Source organism: Sceloporus occidentalis, unplaced genomic scaffold (assembly GCF_023333645.1).
Source record: "Sceloporus occidentalis isolate IW3139 unplaced genomic scaffold, rSceOcc1.0.p SCAF_35, whole genome shotgun sequence".
Taxonomy (NCBI): Eukaryota; Metazoa; Chordata; class Lepidosauria; order Squamata; family Phrynosomatidae; genus Sceloporus; species Sceloporus occidentalis.
The window spans coordinates 6,552,055-6,571,470 of record NW_028317015.1 but is presented as its reverse complement, the minus strand read 5'-3'; the positions used below and the strand labels follow the sequence as shown (position 1 = coordinate 6,571,470).

General features: G+C 42.1%; 2 protein-coding genes across 2 annotated transcripts; both read left to right on the top strand.

Annotated features, from left to right (window-relative positions):
• Positions 1 to 289: 289 nt before the first annotated feature.
• Positions 290 to 10,093, top strand: LOC149298022 (zinc finger protein ZPR1-like). Its single transcript, XM_089487885.1, has 14 exons — positions 290 to 412; positions 722 to 883; positions 1,649 to 1,739; positions 2,979 to 3,049; positions 4,492 to 4,578; positions 4,842 to 4,964; positions 5,362 to 5,427; positions 5,593 to 5,659; positions 6,006 to 6,076; positions 7,220 to 7,309; positions 8,232 to 8,342; positions 9,038 to 9,127; positions 9,820 to 9,885; positions 9,968 to 10,093. Exons 1-14 carry the CDS (start codon positions 290 to 292, stop codon positions 10,091 to 10,093), a joined length of 1,344 nt encoding a protein of 447 aa, XP_089344011.1.
• Positions 10,094 to 17,090: 6,997 nt separating this feature from the next.
• On the top strand, positions 17,091 to 18,728 carry LOC149298021 (maestro heat-like repeat-containing protein family member 2B). The gene has a single exon (XM_089487884.1). The coding sequence runs from the start codon at positions 17,091 to 17,093 to the stop codon at positions 18,726 to 18,728; it is 1,638 nt and encodes a 545-aa protein (XP_089344010.1).
• Positions 18,729 to 19,416: the final 688 nt, after the last annotated feature.

Here is a 19,416-nt window from a genome sequence, read left to right as displayed (position 1 = left end):
TCGGATAAATACAATGTATCAGTATTTACAGTGTTTATTCTGACGCTGAGGTAACTCTCCACCAGCTCCTACAACACTCCGGGATAATTATGCAACTAATAAAAATTTAAAACTGGGCGTGGTTAACTTCGTACAGGCAGCCTATGTGGGAGGAGTAAACTGACAGCTGGTTCCGGGTCAGAAGAAGACACGTGTTTGCCTTGGCTTTCGGGGAGGGAGTACGGAATATCCGGGGATACCTTGTGGAGCGGCAGAGAACTGTAGAGGGAATACAGCCTGCAAAGTCGCCATGTCGGTTCTCCATGCAGCGGAAACCCGTAATGCGTCATCTATTTTCCGTGAGATAAACGCTGAAGACGAGGAGCAGCAGCCGGCGGAGATGGAGTCTCTGTGCATGAACTGCTACCAGAACGTAAGAGAAGCTGCAGTGAGGGAGGGAGCTGGAAAGTTCGATATACAGTAGATCCCATGTGATTACACCCTATTAATTACTGATAATAGACCTCACTGCCCGCATCTAATTGTTCTAACCTGTCAATTATTGCACTGGTTGTTGGCAACTATGCTGAGAGCACGCTAGTGCAGGCAGGGATGTGTATTTACATTTAGTTTATGGGCTGAAATGTGATGCACTTAGTATGGTGTTAAATGTATGAATCTCAATGCTGTATGGGAAGCTCTGAGTTTGCATGGAACTCATATGTTTAATTCTCTTTTCCAGGGAGTTACCCGATTACTGCTAACCAAGGTGCCATTTTTCAAGGAGATCATTATCAGTTCGTTCTCGTGTGACGCGTGTTCATGGAGCAACACAGAAATCCAGTCTGCTGGGCGTATACAGGAGCAAGGTGTCCGTTGCACGCTCAGCGTACGAAGCAAACAGGTGTGCCAACTTTTAGGGATCCAGATAATTACAGTAGAAAAAGCTCAATAATTCCTGAAGGGCCCCAACCCACTTAGTAGATTTATCCAATATCTGTGGAAGTTATCTATATAGATTGTACATGTAATCCATATAGTAGGCACACATAAAATAGGGTTAAATGTCATACTTAGTAAACACATTCTGGGGAGAAAATGCACATTTTAGCACAAATGCCACCCTTTCTCTAGCTGGTGCATTTGCTTATGAAGAATATAACTGCAGTCATCCAATTTAATTAGTCTGGCTGAGGGTGGTTAAAGCTGTAGTACACAAAATTTAATGTGGTATTTAATGTTTTCTTTTAATATCTTCTTTCATTACTTTTCATCCGAAGAAGAGAGCTTCACCTTTATGGGTAAACATAACGCATCTGACATTAGTGGACGACTTGCTATGGGGGGACGGAGACGGGGATGGAGAAGGCTTCCAATCAATTCAGTAAAGTTTAAAAGCCCCATAAGGCTGCAGAAAAATATTTTTAATGAATGTTAACAGAAAGTGCCACTACATGGCATCATGAGCCCAGTTTGCCTGCTGTGCATCTCCTGTGTGGTTGGTGCTCCGGGTACATCTGGACATATATACATTAAGCAGATGTTTTTTAAGGCCCTGTACACCTACTAATTATGTTGGCTTCCACATAGAGGGATTTTTTGTTTTTTGCTTGGGGAGGATTCAGACCACAAGCATTTATAAGTTCAATGTACGATCTTCATCACGCAGGATGTGAACCGTGAGGTAGTGAAAACAGACTATGCAACAACACGGATACCTGAACTGGATTTCGAAATTCCTGCGTGCACGCAAAAAGGAGGTGTGTATACCTCACAATGATCACAATGCTGTGGTAGATCTGCTGTTGTGCTTGGGTTCATTGTCCTGTTGTATGACCCAATTTCGGCCAAGCTTTAGCTGTCAGACAGCCTTACGTTTGACTCTAGAATACTTTGGTATACCAAAGTGGTCAACTCAATGACTGCAATGTTCCTAGGTACTGTAGCTGAAAAACAAGCCCAAATCATCACCCCTCCACCACCGTGCTTAAGATCTTTGTGCTGATATGCTGTGTTTGGGTTTCGCCATATGACCAAACCGCTCCACTTTGGTCTAGTCTGTCCAAAGGACATTGTTCCAGAAGTCTTGCGGTTTGTTCAGATGCAACTTTCCAAACCTAAGCTGTGTTGCCATGTTCTTTTTTGAGAAAAGAGACTTTCTCCTAGCAACCATACTTGTTCAGTCTTTTTCTAATTGTATTGTCATGAACTTTAACATTCAACATGCTAACTGAGGCCTGTAGAGTCTGAGATGTGACTCTTGGGTTTTTTGCAATTTCTCTGAGCATTGCATGGTCTGACCTTGGGGTGAATTTGTTGGGATGTCCATTCTTGGGAAGATTGGAAACTGTCTTGAAAGTTTTCCACTTGGGCTTATAACCCTTCCCAGATTGATTAATTACTTCTCTAAGATCATTGCTGATGTCTTTCCTCCTTGGCATAGTGTTAACGCACGCCTGAATGCTCCAGGTCGGCAAACTGCCAAAGCTTCTGCTTTTATAGAGGTGGTCATGCTTGCTGATGATCAATTAAGCAAGGACATTTGATAAGCAGCACCTTTCTGCTACTTAGCATCTTAATTCCTATGGAGGCAGCAAGGGTGTACTTAGTTTTTCACACACAGCTTCTACATTTTGGCTTTATTTTATTAAATAAGTAATGACACTGTGTAATATGTCATGTGATGGTGTTTATCTGAGGTTGTATTTACCTTGTTTTTAGAATTGCTAAGGAACAATTGATTATTATGTCCTGATGTGTAAAACCATAGAAGACAGAGGGTGTGGGCATTCTGCTGGATCTTCCTTTGCATTTGCAAAGTCAACACTGTTAGAATTTTAAAAGGACCACAGTAATTAAAGTGCATATGATATCTGGAAGCATCCCTTCAAGGAAAGGACTTCTGAAATGCTGAATGAAGAGAGAAACCTAAATCATGTATGTACATACAGGTGTTTAGAAAAGTATTTCTTTTAATGTGTATGTGTATATCTTCTCAGCACTCAGTACAATTGAAGGAATCCTGGAAAGAACCATTGTGGGTCTGGAACAGGAGCAACCATTGCGCAGGGTGAGAATCTACAATCTCTACATATGCAAGTGTTTTAGTTATTGGTCTGTAATTTGAACATTTAAACATTTAAATATTTACACAAAAGCTCATATAAATGACATGTTCAACTTTTTTTTTAATCTCTTTTCTCTAGATTGAGAGAGTGGGAAAAAAACTAAAGAAAATGTATAATTGTAAATCACACAGGATTACAGGCCTTACTGCAGATATTTAAGTTATAGTGAAATATGTTCTTATGTTCCATCAAGTCATACATTTTTTAATTTAAGTAGACACCCCATTGGCATTTAACATGCCGGTATTTTAACTCTTTCATGCGAGAATTGTTTTAAGATATAGTGCTAATTTTAGGACTTGCTTGCTTGGACTTCACATCAGTGAAATTATTTTTACATGTTACCATTTTTTTTTTGTAGCATTTATTTTAATAATCACACTGTGATTAGAAAGCTGGGCTCCATTGACGTGCATGGTTGAATGCAGTACCTGTATTCAACCTGCAAATGGAGCCAGAGTTATCAGGAGAGAGAGAGGTCTTTACTTTTGAGAGGACGCACCGCCGTCTTGCAGGTCGCAAAATCTACCCAGAGAGGTCACAGTGCCTTCTGGGGTGGGTGTTCGTGTCATTGAATGCCTCCTATCAAGGCATTTCAGCGACAAAATTGGAGTTTAGGAAGTGATAGTTGATTGACTCCTAAACTCTTTTAAAACTGGCATCCTTGTTGACGATCCGGGAGGGGCCAGATATGGCCCTTGATGCCGATCTCGGTGTTGCTGAATCCTTTGCCATCGAGACACCGACTGGGTGCAGAAAGCGAAGATAGATTGTAAGCTCGCAAGAGCAGGGCCCTCTTCTCCTTTGCACCAATTTATTGTATGTGTTTCTAAATTGTTCTACTGACTAACAGCGCTGTGGAATCTGCCGGTGCTTTATAAATAAATGTAATCGCTTTCTGCACCCTCTTAAAGCCATGACGGTCCTGGCACATCACAATTGTAAGGCATTAGTTATGCAGGACCCTCTTCAGTTTTCTTACGGGAGAACTTGCCAGGATTGGGCCTTTCTAATGCATATTGCAGTCAGGGAGTTGAAACAGCAGATTCGTTACAGACTCCCATTAAACTGAGTTAGTGCCAAAATGTGTTTTACCTCCCTACAGTGTAGCTTATTGTGTCATAAATTGTTAGTCCAACTTTCCCGGATATTTCTAACATGCGAAGTTTTGTAACATGCGAAGGTGAAGTTTATATTCTAATCCTAAAACATGTTACTACAAATCTCTTAGTAACGGAATAGCTGTTTATGCTCTATTGATTAAAAGAATTCATGCTCTGAAAAGACGCCTGTTACAAAGAGGTGTGATTTTTGTGGTGGGGGGGTTGTTTTTTCCCCTGTTTTATATGTCAAGCTGAGTATTTTGTCCTTCTCATACCTGCAGGCTGAAGATGAGTCAGTCGCGAATAAAATTGATGAATTCATCACAAAGCTGAAAAGTCTAAAAGAAGGGGACACCCACTTCACTTTTGTAAGCGAACTGTCTTGAATCTATTGCACTTGCCCGTTTTCTGAAGCTTTTTCTTTGCCTTTTTGAATTTGTGGTTAGCGACGAGATGCTTGAATCAGGAAAGCTCCTGATTCCCGCTAAAATCTTACTGATAAAAGTATACAGTTATGGAGTAGGTCAGAGAGTGTTACATGTGACAGCTAATTACAAACTGTGTGAATGTACAGCCTGGTGGTCTGCTTTTGTGTCAGGTAGTCACTGTGTACTGAATTTACTCCAATTAGATCCTTGATGACCCTTCTGGGAACAGCTTTGTGGAGAACCCTCTTGCCCCCCAGAAGGATGAGGCACTCACGGTTACTCATTACAAGAGGACCCCGGAGCAGGACACGCTGCTGGGACTTGAGGTTAGTTTATTCTATAGTCTTAACTGTTCATTTAACACAACAGAACGCTCGCTCTTTTAAACATGACGGATCAAACGTTGTTGTTTTGGTATAAAGTACTTGTGACTGTTTCAGTATTTATTCTTGACATCTAGAGTACTGTTTCTGCCTAAAAAAAAACACCAAAACGGTTTAATCTTTCTGTTAATCTGTCCAATAATGACCTGTTTTCAGAGGAACCATATGTGATTTTATGAGTGAGAACGTTAGTCCTTTTATGCAAAGTTGGATTAAAAATAAAGATGTATGTGTGTAAAATATATTTATTATAGTGTACTAACTTATAATGCAGTATTGTAGTTTGGTGATTAACATTTCCAAACGCGCGTTTTCCTTACGCATGTCTGCTCTCGTTCAGAGCACTGTCCTTCAGGAAGACTCTAAAGAGGGACCAGAAGCTGGAGCAGAAGAGCTGAGAGACGAGGTACTTTCTAGGCTGTTATATTTCTGTGCGAATTATTAAAATAATTTTAAAGGTTTAATATAATTCGATTCATTCTAAAGAGGTTACGTGATGTGCAAAAAAACCCGTTTTGGAGGTATGTAAACTATAGATTGTGACGTCTGACTCGTATTTATCTCCGGACAGGTCCTGCAATTCCACACCAATTGCCCAGAATGCAATGCTCCTGCAGCCACCAACATGAAACTAGTGCGTATCCTTTACATAGTTAACTGCTTTATATGTTGTGAGTGAACAAGCCAAACACGCTGCTGAGCTGTGCCCATGAGTAACACTGGTCCCCTAGGAACTCCCATAAGACATTTACTGTAAGGTATGTATATGTTGAGTAAAAATAACAATTGAGCTATACGTTTGGCCACCATGTTTGAGTTTAAAGTTGTTCTCATGTCTCATTTGTATACATAATATCTTTTATGGCCACTACTTGATTATTTAAAACGTTTTATTGCTTGATTGGGGTCTGGAAGCAGCTGATCAGGGGGTGAATTGTGTAATAGACTAGAAATAAAACACTGTTTCCCTTAATCGAGCAACAGAAATTCCTCACTTCAAGGAAGTCATTATTATGGCTACAAACTGTGATGCCTGTGGTCACCGAACTAATGAGGTAAGTGTTTGAAAGCTTTCCATTAATGTTTTCAAATAGCTGCAGGTTAGTCATGTGTACGTATGTGTTCTGGCACTGTTATGTTATCCCTGTCTGCTAGACAAACACCCTATTTATCATTCTGCCTCCTCGAAAACTATAGAATGGTCCAGTTTTAGATCTCTCTTAGACGCTGACTAATGGAAGTCTGTGGAGACTAAAATACCGAGAGTCTGTGGAGACTTAAGCGCCGGGGACTCAGATGCAAGGGACCCGGATCCTCCTGTGTTATCCCCCCCCCCAACTTACCAGTGCTTCTGAGTCCCTGGTGGTTAGTTCGGGCAGCGTGTCGAGCTCTACGTGATTCGCGTAGACAACTTCCACTCAAGCATGTAGAGCTCTACACGCTGCCCGGACTAAGCACCGGGGGACTCAGAAGCACCGGTAAGTTTGGAGGAGGGAGGGAGTGTTAAATGGGGGGCATAAGGCATTTCTGGAGGCAGAGTGCTCTGTGAAATGCCTTTTAACCCCCTTAATACCACTCTGCCTCCAGAAATGCCTTTTAACCCTCTATACGCCACTCTACCTCCTGAAATGCTTTCTACCTCCCTATATGCTTCTCATCCCCATAATGCCTTTTAACCCCCTAAATGCCAGAGTGGCATATAGGGGTATAAGGCAATTCTGGAGGCAGAGTGGCACATAGGGGGTCAAAAGGCATATCATGGGGCACAGTGGCATTTAGAGGGTTAAAAGGCATATCATGGGGCACAGTGGCATCTAGAGGATTAAAAGGCATATCATGGGGCACAGTGGCATATAGGGGGTATAAGGCATTTCTGGGGCAGAGTGGCAAGCCTGGGAGCAGATGAGCATAACGGGGGGGGGCAGGTTGAAAAAAAAAAAGGAAATAAAAACAAAATATCTTTCTCAATCATAGCTTTTATTAACAAACAATTGTTCACATAGTTTACATGAATTAACATTTACTGGTAACACTTTTTTCCTATAGGGTCATCTTATATTCAGGCTTTTTCTTTTTTTCATAAATTAATATTCAGATTTTGGGGGGTCCTCTTATAATCATGATTGTCTTATAAGCGAGCAAATACGGTATTACAACGGCAAATGACCAAGCGTTCACAGCGACTTTGTTTATAACAGGTTAAATCAGGAGGGGCTATCGAACCACGTGGCACTAAAATCACCTTGAATATTACTGATCCATCTGACCTCGCGAGGGACGTCCTAAAAGTGAGTATCATGATAAAATCATCATTTTCAAATGTATAACTGCTATTCCATAATTGTCCTCGGACCTTTGGGCTCAAAGCACACAAGGCAGCTTCTTTTACTGCTTTCTATAAGCAAAGGAATCTGTTCAATAAAATAACCTGTTTATGAACGTTGTTGACTGCTATCAATCAAAAGATTGATGCTGTTTCTGCACAGATGATGTATTGTACCTCCCCTTTTCTAGAAGAAATGTCCTCCAGCTTCAGAGTCTATACCAGGGGTGTCCAACCTGTGGCCCCCCAGCTGCTGCAGGACTACATCTCCCATAATGCTCTAGCTAAGCGGCTGGCTGAGGAGTATGGGAGATGTAGTCCTGCAACAGCTGGAGGGCCGCAGGTTGGACACCCCTGGTCTATACACTCATACTCAATAGAGACGTTCCCGTAAAGACTGTATAGCAGAGCTTCAGGTCTGCATTACTTAATGTCCTAAGGCTTCAGATCTCTGGATTTGTACCTGACTGTGACACACATGCCACATGTATGAACGTGTGTGTGTGTGTTACACAGCAACATAGTAATTTAGCTTGAAAAAAAAACCCAAAACTAAATCCGCCAAGTTCAACATTTTGACATATCCTTACTGCCTTTGCTCCCAAAGAAAGCAAGAAATTATGCTATTTTTCAAATGTTGCCACTTGGTGGTAAGGATTGTTACCTGCCTCCAAAAGGCAATCAGATTTCTTTTTGGATTAAGAAGCTCTAAAATATTAATGTTCATTTATAGCCCTGTATGTTTTGCTTTTGTAAAAAAATATCCATTGTGAAGGCATCCGTTGTATCTGATGGCACCACCTCTCTTGGCGGTGAATTCCATACCTTTATTGCCCTTCCTCCAGTTCTTTATACATTTCTGTTAATGCACTGTTTGTATTCAACAGTCTGAAACCTGCGGTGTAATCATACCTGAGTTGGAGTTTGAGTTGGGAATGGGAGCACTGGGTGGTAAATTCACCACTTTGGAAGGTCTCCTGAAGGATGTCAAAGATTTGGTAAAATATGCTTTGTTATATTGAGTTTGAATGGGATTATATCATCCATGATTAGGTTTATTAGTTTAGGTATTTGGGTGGTGCTTTGCCAGGGGAACACAGAGATATTCTTTTATATTGAATAATTTTTATAAAACTACAAATTTTAACTCTTAAAGGGAGTAATCTAACAGCCCTGCTAAAAAGGAATATAGTTATAAAAGCACTTGCCTGAGGTGGAAGCTGCACCCACCTCCTCCATGACTATTCTCACCACTGGTGCATTGGTCTGAATAGGGCCCACTGGACTCACCGAGCCAGCACTGGCCAAAGGGGCAAATGTATATGGGGGGGGGGTAGGTATTCTGCCAGCATATGCACTAAAGTGTAAATAATGGCTGGAGCGTCCATGTAATGTAAAAATGTGCAACTGTGGTCAGTACATTAATTTTCAGATGGTGTCCTATTAATATATATAAGCATATAATATATATGCTTATATAACGTTGAGGCCTTATTTTTTGTCTAAATGCAGGACATCCCAGCACTTATTCTTTTTATTTCACATAATAAAAGTTATCTGTTAATGTTACTGGGGCCACATAGACGGGATATTTTGGACTCTGTGTTTGTGTGTTAATATGTAAATAATTAATAATATTGGCCATGATTCATGCAGTTGAAACATTAAGTCTTTTTTATTTGCTCCCTTTTAGGTTGTTGATAAAAATCCGTTCACTCTCGGTGACAGCTCAACGTCAGATAGGAAGACAAAGCTTCAGGAATTTGGAAAGAAAATTGACGGGGTACAGTTTGAGAGAAATGTGATATTTTTTGTTTTCGACATTATCGTGGTCTTTAATTGTCAATCTAGCAAGTATTTGCATATGGATACTAGATCTCAAGGTGACTGTTTTAACCGTAATGACTGGATGACTTTATTGCCTTTTAGTTATTAAGCACCAACAAATTACAGTGCTGTTCAATTTAAATAGGGTGGTTAACACATATATAACAAAAATACATTTACACATACAGCTACAACAGGAGATGAGAACCCTGCCTGTGAGCTTGCCATCTAGGCTCAGGGTCCTTTATATAAAGTTCTGGCAGAAATAGTGGGCTTAAAATCTAAAGGAATATTATGAGTAATTGAAACAAAAGAAGTGGTGAAAGCAGGGGCTAGTATCTTTCTTGTACCAGTAATTAAGGGTAAGTGGTTTCAGGATGCAAAAGAGGATGTATAAATATAACGAACAGAGGGGTGGGAGTGTAGGACAGGTTAGTGCTTGTGTCAAGATGGTGGCTAGCAGGGGGCTACTGCTTAACCAGTGTCGCCGCAGTTGCTTGATTAATGGGAAGGAGGAAGAGAAACGTCTGATTTTTCCATGCAAAAGTTGGAGTCTATTATGTAATGATTTATAAACGTTAAGATGCCTTTTTCATACGACAACCCCATTGTGTATCAATTGAAAGAGCCTGATTTTCTTCTATCTAGATTCTAGAGGGACAGCTAAAAGCCCACCTAATTTTGGATGATCCTGCTGGGAACAGCTACCTCCAGGTAACCCAAATGCATCCCCCAGTTATGAAAATGCATTAATGCACATGTCTGGTAACATTTGCCATCATTTTGTATCTTGCAGAATGTATATGCTCCTGAGCAGGATCCAGAGATGACCATAGAAAGCTATGAGAGGACATTTGAACAGAATGAAGACCTGGGGCTTAATGACATGAAAACAGAGGGATATGATCAGAATGAATGTTAATTACACCTCTTGGGACTCGGACATCATGTCCAGGGAACACCAAACCAGAAGAACGTCTGAGGTTTCTCTTGTTGGTTTCAATGAGTTCTCAGCTGAATTGACTACAAATGTGACCTGGTTAGCATGGGATATCTTGGAAAAGGAAAGGACTTGGCACCTCGGCAGAGTGTCACACAAAATATAATTCTGCAAGTGTGTCCCGTTCTTAATAGTTGTGCTATAAATGACTGTTCTTTAAAGAGCAACCTGAGCGTTGGAAAGGCTTTTCTGAAAACCTGCACAGTCAAGTGAGTTTTGAAGACCTGACTAGGGACCGCAGCTTTATAGCTCATTTTGAGAAGGCCTTCATGGGCCATTTTTTGTGTTAACACAATTTGTTCTGAACGTTCTTCAGTGTAAAACAAATCTGTTATACACAGGCAAGGAAAACACCTTCCCTATTTTGATATATGGATGCTGCAGTGAAAATATAGCGCATGTGTACACTCAAGACAGCAGATCACACCTGAATCTTTAGAACATTGGAACTGTTAAAACTGCAGCAGACGATAGAAAAGCCAAGTATTTTCAAATGTATTTTCTTATTCAAATTTATGAATGTGTGTTTTATTTATAATGTTGCTAACTCAGGAACATTTATCTGCTATGCTTAAGACTGTTGCATGCAGACTTTCTGCCTAAAATAATTAAAAATAAATCCGTAATATGTCTGACATTGCAGAGGTGATATGCAATGTGACCAGCAGTAATCCTGGTTTGGCTTGGTGGGGTTATGTTAGGACAGGAACGCTATAAATGTTAGCGGTAGTATTCTTGTTTTTTCTTTTCATACCTGTCCAAATAAAATGCAGATCTTACCTAATCCATTGTATGTTTGTTCTGTTTAATGTTGAGGACCTTGGCCAATGTAACATTTTGCCTGATCTGTTGTATAACTAAATAGATCATAGCTGTATTGTAATCCCTAACTGTTCTTGTGCTGGCCCACCATTTTAAGACTACAATCTCTAATACATTGTGAAGTATCAATGACCCTGCTGGGTGGGTTCCAATGGTGTTTGCAGGTTAAACTTACAGCTATCCTGAACATTGGATAAGCTACATATCCAACAGAAATCCATACCATAAACTGTATTTGCAGGTAAGTTGTAGTTTGAACACCCTGGCTTTGCAGCGCATTAGTGACGAGCAATAACTTCTGTAAGATGGACTTGGAGGACCTGGTATATGCCAGTGGGATTTCTTCCAACAAAGTAAAAACGATATGCCCATTCACTTCTACCTGCAGGAGAAACTAATCAGGGTTGTTGGTCACACCTTCTCTTACAAACTTTTTGTTCTTGTGGCATCCGCAACATGGCTATCTCTGTGGTCTGAATCCTACCTCTCTGACCATTCCTTTTTTTTTAGTGTCTCCTTTCTGGAAGTTATTCCTCTTACTCTGGTGTCCTTCAGGTCTGGGATGCCTGCTCAATGCTTTCAACTGCCTCTGATAACACACTAACTTTTATTTCCTGATCACTCATCCTCTCACAACTTACTTCACCGTCTTTCTGAAATAGTAAGACACCCTCCATGATACGATCATCTCCAAGACTGAGTTTCTAGTTACCCCCTCTGCCTGTTCCGATATCGCCATTGCTCTTGAATTTCTCAGTATGCTCAACAGACAAAGTTCACTGTTCTGGAGTCACTTAACTGTCTCTTACCAAATCCTGCCCCACCTGAGAGCAAATTTCTTTGCAAAATAATAATAATGCATTCTCTTGATAGTTTGTCCAGATTACTGAAACTCCCTTCTGTCTCCTCACTCGCTTTTCGCCAACCCAATCCATCCAGAACACCTCTACAGACTAACTTTCTCAACACATAACTTGTCTGCTGCCTTCCCGTTTCCACTAGCATTAGATTTAACTCCCGGTGCTGTCCTCATTTGACCCTTTCCCTTTATCTTGACTGTTTAAAGCAGTCAGTGGCAGGAAAGTGTTCCCATTGAAATCAATGGCAACATAGTATACACACGTGCACGGGGGCCGGAGCGATCCATCATGCAGTGAAGGAGGAGAGTATGTTGCATGTATGGAGATGTGTTCAGCCAAACATGTATGCGACACACCATTAAGCTGGGTGGGTTAACAATTGTCAAAATGTATATCGGATGGGAAGTTCGGATCATTAAAGTGAATCGGATCATTTCGACTCGTTCACTGAAATGATCCGATTCATGATCCGAATCTTCGGATCACTCAGTGTGACTCACAAGAGTTACTGTTTCCCAGTCCCTCCGTGCAGGCACACTAACAATCGGCCCCGCCCCCTTTCATTAGTCAATGAACCCGCCTGCCTACTCGAGTGATGTCAATGAAGGCAGAGAGTCGTTCAAAGATTCGGATCTGACAGGGATCCGAATCTTACAGTGAACGACTGCCTTCATTGGGATTTGAAACATTAGAGAATATCGCCATACTTTTATAAATAAAATACATTAATAATTACTGCCCCCAGGATTTACATTCCCCTTTACCTCCAACTGCACCTTAAGTTAACTTTATTAAATTAATTAAATTAACCCTTAACACCCCATTAAGCATAACTGCCTCTAAATTAACCCTAAACACCCCATCAACCATAACTGCCCCTAAATGAATTGCATGTACTCCAGATAAATTACCTAATAAATTGGTATGGTTGATGGGGTGTCTAGGGTTAATTTAGGGGCAGTTATGCTTGATGGGGTGTTTAGTGTTAACTTAGGGGCAGTTATGGTTAACGGGGTGTTAAGGGTTAATTTTAGGGGCAGTCATGGTTGATGGGTGTTATGGGTTAATTTAATTTAATAAAGTTAACTTAAGGTGCAGTTAGAGGTAAAGGGGAATGTAAATCCGGGGGGCAGTGATTATTAATGTATTTATTTATAAAAGTATGGTGAGATTCTCTGAATGTTTAGAATCTCTGTAAGATTCGAATCATTTGAATCATTGAACGACTCTATGAGTCATCTTTCCTCTGAATGAATGAGCTGTAACCTGAACCCAGAGTCTGTGTCTGAGTGCTCTGCAGATGACTCGCTCTAGGATAAGGTTACAACTGCATGATTCACAAACTGAACTGCTACAAATGAATCGTTCAGTCTACTGAACCGATTCATCCGGATCACTAAAAAGATTCGGATCAAATGAATGATTCGTTCATGATCCGGACATCACTAAAAGCGAGATACAGAAGAAGATCAACACATCGTTACATGCACTCACCGACCGTTCACAAGCAGTACGCGATGACGCCACATCACAAAACGAAAAAGACGCACATGGGACGCCAGAGGGAACATAGAACACAACAGAGCCGGAACAAACCTCCTGAGGAAGCCACGCAGTGGTGAAACGCATCGAGGATTACCATTTTCGACTATACTTGGATTTTACCTGCTTTTTATCCTGTAGTTTTTTTTAACATTTTTATACCTATCATCATTTGTTATTATATGCAAAGTGTTTTTTTTCCAGATTTATCGTGAGGGCTGAGTCCCGGAATAAATTATTTATTTAACCTAACAGATCATGGAACAAATAGTATTCTCCTTATAAACTATTGCACACACTATTTCATTTTATTTGTACTTCACACAATATCACACACATTATAATCAATGATTTACACAAGCACTGGCACTTTATTCAAAAAAAATAAATAAAAAAAATATTGGAACAGAGAGGAATTTTCTATCCAAGATAGAGAGGCATCCAGGTTCTATTGGATCCACATCAGGAAACACACCAGAAACCACTGCAACTCCAAGAAATACACCAGAGATGCTTGATATATCCATCTATATGTAAGTGCAACCCATTACTGCGCATGTACTAGTTTTGAAAGATATCATCCTATGGTGGATATATTTCTTTTCTTCTATGTCCGGGGGGTTGATGAACTGACACACATACCAAGGAGTTTTGCATTTGGAAGCCTGAATGACTCATACACATTGTGAGTGCAACAATTGAAGTTTATCCTTAAGTTCCCAAGTGTATTTGTATTTGTTATTTTTTGTTTTCCCGAGTCATTAAGACCGATCGTTACAAGCGTCCCTAGACAGAAGTCTTGTTGGTATTCATGCCTACGACCAAGGTAAAGGGTAACTTACTGAATCATTACACCCAATCCATACCGTATTGGAAGAGCCGCCCTTGAAGATCTCAAATAACCTTCATCCAGTTTCAAGAGATTCAATACCAAGAGGAACCCATCAGCAGCCTTCTCTCGAGAGTTCCTCAGCCTAAGTGACTTGTACCCCACAGGGCTCCCCACCACCCCAGCCTAACCCGTAAGGTGTTGCCGCACTCCTGCAGCCTATACTGGAAGATCACTGTAGTCCCTGTGCTCTCGGAGCTGGGTTTACACAGTCTGGGTCCGAGGCTCAGATCAGAGGCTTTCACCAGCCTCCCATTTCTATACAGATCCCTGTTCACAGACACCTCCATCCTGTCCTCCATACAACGCATGCTGATAGGATGCTCTCCAGAGGCCTGCAGCTGCCTGGGCTGACCAACCACCCCGCCATACTGTCTAACAGACCCCCAACCAGACCAAGGCTGAGATCCGCTCCTCCAATGGTCCCACTGATGCGGGTTCCTGGCCAGGACCTGCTGACTGGAGACGGCAAACACTGGCCCAAAGAGCAGGACCACCAGAGCCGGGCAACTCAGTCTAACCCACTGCCCCATTCTGACCACAAGACAATGAGGGAGAGCACAGAACAGGCCTGTATATACCTCTCCCAGCACCTGCCTCTGCCCCACCTGGGGCAAATAATCACAATCACCTGGAAATGATCCCACGTGGAGCAGATAAAACTCATCCTGCCCAAAGTTAACGAGCCAATCATTTAACGTTCAGACAATGAAGTTGCGGAGGTTGTATTTTGCCTGGTGGAAGCGCAAATCACAAAATGCTCAGCCAGTATCCTAAAATAAAAGGCGCGTGTGTACTGATAGCAGAGCATCGCGGAAATAGCAGATCAAGAAAAGAGGGGCGACAACCCCAGAGCTAAACACATTATGATGACCCACGAAGGGTTAAATTCAGGCTTTCACACCCACTGAAAGGCTTTCATGATCTCCTCACATGAACTCAGGAGAGCCGTACCCCGAAACTTTCCAAATTATCTCACTTTAAAGCCCCCGAACATTAACCCTTTATTAGTCTCTTCCGCTATAGAGACTCACTAATGGTGGCAGCCAAATGATTCTCTGATGGACCTTATTGAAACCCTAACCTCAGGATATTGTGAATGAAGTCACCTGTATTCAAGCAGGGATTCCAGCTGTGATATAACAGAGAGAAAAGAACCAGTAAGGATGCTCAGATATCATTAACCCCCCCCCCCCCTCCAATGCACCGAGACTGGGGTAAAAACCCTAAGAATCTGCCCGTTCACCACAATAAACCAAGACTGGTCTAAAATTACAAATTCTTTATCACAGTTTTCTCACATGTCTTGTGCACGCCTCCACCATGATTTCATTCCATGTACCTACTACCCTTTCTGTTAAGCACAAAACATAACGAGGCACAACTGAGATTTGAACTCAGGATCTCCTGTTTTCTAAAAGGACGCTTTATCCAACCGAGCCACAGTGCCACACGCGAAACTCATCGCAGAAATAAAAAAAGATGAAGAGAGGGCTTCTTTAGATGAGGACAAAACCCCAAAACCAAAATGCAGAGAACCCAAAAACCTCCTAGTATAATCCTAAAATACAGGGGCCGCGGGGGGGGGCACTGCACCCATCACCTTCTCCAGACAAACGGTCGCGGTTAATTTAAAGCACCGGAAAGAATAACAGTGCAATAACTGTCTTTAACCCCTCCACCACCAAGTATATTTTCCATGTATGAGCTCTAAACACCAGAGCTTTCACCAGGATCTCTGCGACATGCTTATTCATTTATTCAGGAAGGGGTTAAAAGCTTGATTTGGTTGGGAATCTCTGGCTGATACAATGTATCTCGGGTCTGTCTCTTTCTCTGCTCCACAGAGGAGAGGAAGGGGGAGAGCAATAGGACACGGCTAGTGATCGGATCACTGCGATAGCCAATCACTCTAATACCCACCAATCAGGTCCCGTACACTGCAACCCTGCGTATACAGAAGCATCTGTAACTGAGGATTAAGGAGTGGGCTGAAGTGGATCCGTCTCCCGGGAGAAGAGGGGTTTGTTTTTGCAACTCTGGTGGAGGGTTATAACGGCCATCACCATCATCATTTTCTGCCTGAGGGTAACCGGACTCCACAAGAGCTCATCAGTCTCTTTATTTGTGCCTTTGTGAGTATTTTTAATAATTATTTCTTTTTCACTATATATTATGGTTGTTTCAATAATTAGCAGCAAAATGTTGTCCTGCCCCTTTCCATACTCAATTTACATACTAACCACACCCCCTTTATCCTTCCCCTTTCCATACTCAATTTCCATACTAACCACACACCCCCTCTCTCCCCTTTGCCTTTCCATACGCAATTTACATAAACACCACGCCCCTTTCTCACTCTCCTGCCCTATTACATGTCCTCTTGGGCAGAATAAGCAGACGTATGGGATTTATTTATATGTAAAAAACGTTTCTGCCGTACATTTCTAGCCTGTACTGAGCTGTAACGACATTAATAAGTAGTGATTGGCGCATTCATCAGCTTGCTGTTCAGGACGAATCTGACATGTTTGTGAAAGCAAGCTTCCGGCAGTGGTGTCACAGAGGCAGTGATGTCACAGAGGCAGTGATGTCATAATTCAGGTTAGCTTATCTAGGATACGCAGCCAGCCAGGGTCTCATTTGCAGACACGACTCGGTGCTTGCAGGTGACTCTTGCTGTTTAGCAAATTCTCAGAGAGATTTACAAAGACTTTTTATCAGACATCGTGCGAGTCGGGATTCCTACACATTTCACCTTTAGCGCAATCTAGAATTGCAGCGGACTTTACAAGGTGAAATAACAATGGACATTCCGTGCACAGAACACAGTGACACTAATCAGGAGGAGGTGATCCTTTCACTGTGTCAGGTGATATCCTCCTTCTCCATCCTCCACCCAGAAGATGTCACTGAGGTTATACTTCAAAACCCTCTGTCCTGTTTTGGGGTAAGACATGTTTTATGGAGATCCGTGGCCAAAAACCCACCAACAGCCAACAGAGTTCTTCGCGTCCTTCTTCAGCAGATAAACAAAGAACTTGACCGGGGACGTTATGACTCGGCTGTCGCTCCCAAACACAGATATCTCGTCTCTGTCATGGCCATGTCAGCGATCTGTGAACTCCTGAACGCTCTGGATGAGACATCTGTTGACGCTGACATTCTCTCCCAGCTTCTGTGTGCGCTGATCAGGCTGATTAGCAGAACTATGAGAAGGATTGGGAGAACAGACGTTGGAGAGAACAGTCCATGTGGCATGGCCGTGAACACCATCAAGACCATCTTCAAGAGACAGAAGGATTTTACAAATGTGAAGACAATGGAGAGGTTCGAGCTGATGAAGGACGAACAAACGCACCCAGCTGGAGTGATAGCGTTAAGTAAATACATGGTTTCCTCAGGATCTGGACACATTGGAGAAGTCATCCGTAGTCTCCTGCCACTATTGGAGACGTCCCACCAGATGCATTTCCTGACCAGCACTGCCTTTTTTTCAGAGCTCCTTTATTACCCAGGAGTAATGGACAAGAAGAAAACTAAAAAGGTCATCAAAGCCATGATGAGGAATTCCATCCACCCCGATCCTGTCATCCGCTTCCTCTCCTTGCGGGCTCTTGGGAATGCTGCCAACGGGGCCCACAAACTGATCCGAAAATACAAGCATCCAATCTTGAGACTGTTTGTGGATAGCATGTGTGACATTCCATTTGTCACGACCGTCGATGGAGAATTTCTGAAAGCGGCGGAAATGTTTGTGAGGCTCCTAACCAGACGTGAAATGGGCGAGCAGTTTTACGGAATGATTGCTTTTTGCCGCTGGTTCCTGAACAATGGAAAGCAGAGCATTCAGATAAACTCTATGCTCCTGCTTGGAGAGCTCGCCCGGAAATGTCAAGATAACTTCACAGAATCAGTGGTCAAATTGTTCAAGACCTGCTTGACATCTCTACTGATGAAGCTTCAGTCTAAAGATGTTGAGACTGTCTCAGCAAGCATGTTCTGTCTCTACTACTGCTTGCCGATTGTGGGCTGCGGGGACCTGCAGACACTACTACAGGGGCAAAACATGGCCCGAGGGGACGACATGCATCTGAAATCCATCTTTAAGACTCTGGTAGAGCAGCATTCGAAGCTAGCGCGGTTCCTTGTGCTCCGGTCCCGTAATCTCCTACTTCACCATCCTCTACTGAGTGAGGCCATCAGGCAGATCGGCTTCCTCGTAGGATTTATGAACCGGAAAGACCTCCTAAAGTTAAATACAGAATTCAGAATAGATGATCTCATCAACGAAATGGCGGAGCTGTCACAGAATCCCTGTAACAATGTAGGGAAGGCAGCAATGTGTACCAAGAAAGTTCTGAAATTCCAATGGACTTATGCACAGGGGAGAGGAGGAAACTCTCTGATGATGTCATACCCGTCTCAGGATTCAACGACATGAAGGCGGCTGCGGTGATGTGACATCACACTTTGGGGTCAAGAAGGATTTTTTTCCCCTGGTTAATGCAAAATCGGAAAGAGCCAAACTGGGGGTTTTTTTGCCTTCTTTTGGATCAACAGCAACAAATGAACAGATATAGGAAAGGCTGAAGTTGATGGACGCAGGTCTTTTTTCAGCCTATATAAGATTTAAGAGCGATGCTGGCGGATTGCAGGAGCCGATGTATCAGACATTAATAAACATTCTTTGTCTGATATATAATGACGTGTGATGTGTTTTACTTTTAAGGAAGTTATTAGCGCAATATAAATAAATGTAATGTACATATAGAAATCCCCTAAAAGAGAGATACTGAAAGTCACAGACTGACTGCGTCCCCTCTGAACTCGGGACGCAGTTTGTTGGCTTTTCTTTGGTTAATTAACTCTTGTACAATTTAATGTGAAAATGAGCAAAAAGCAGGAATATAAGGGAAAGCAGAGATGTAAAATAATAATAAAAAGGGATATTTATTAAATGGAAGCTGTTTTCTTGGTGCGCAACAACCACCAGAAAAGACCCTCCGAGCAGGTCTGGACCGGCCATTGGGCGATACAGTCAAATAAATGATTTTCATTGGTTGGATTTAAAGTAGTTTTAACCCCTTAATGACAAAGCCCGTACATGTACGGGCTCAAAATGCATGGTT

Bases quoted from the DNA above. Each gene is read 5' to 3' on its own strand.
- LOC149298022 (XM_089487885.1), top strand. From the start codon at position 290: ATGTCGGTTCTCCATGCAGCGGAAACCCGTAATGCGTCATCTATTTTC. The intron at 1,740-2,978 runs GTGTGTATACCT...ATATCTTCTCAG, and splicing joins TGCGTGCACGCAAAAAGGAG to CACTCAGTACAATTGAAGGA. The intron at 9,128-9,819 runs GTACAGTTTGAG...TCTTCTATCTAG, and splicing joins TTGGAAAGAAAATTGACGGG to ATTCTAGAGGGACAGCTAAA.
- LOC149298021 (XM_089487884.1), top strand. From the start codon at position 17,091: ATGGACATTCCGTGCACAGAACACAGTGACACTAATCAGGAGGAGGTG.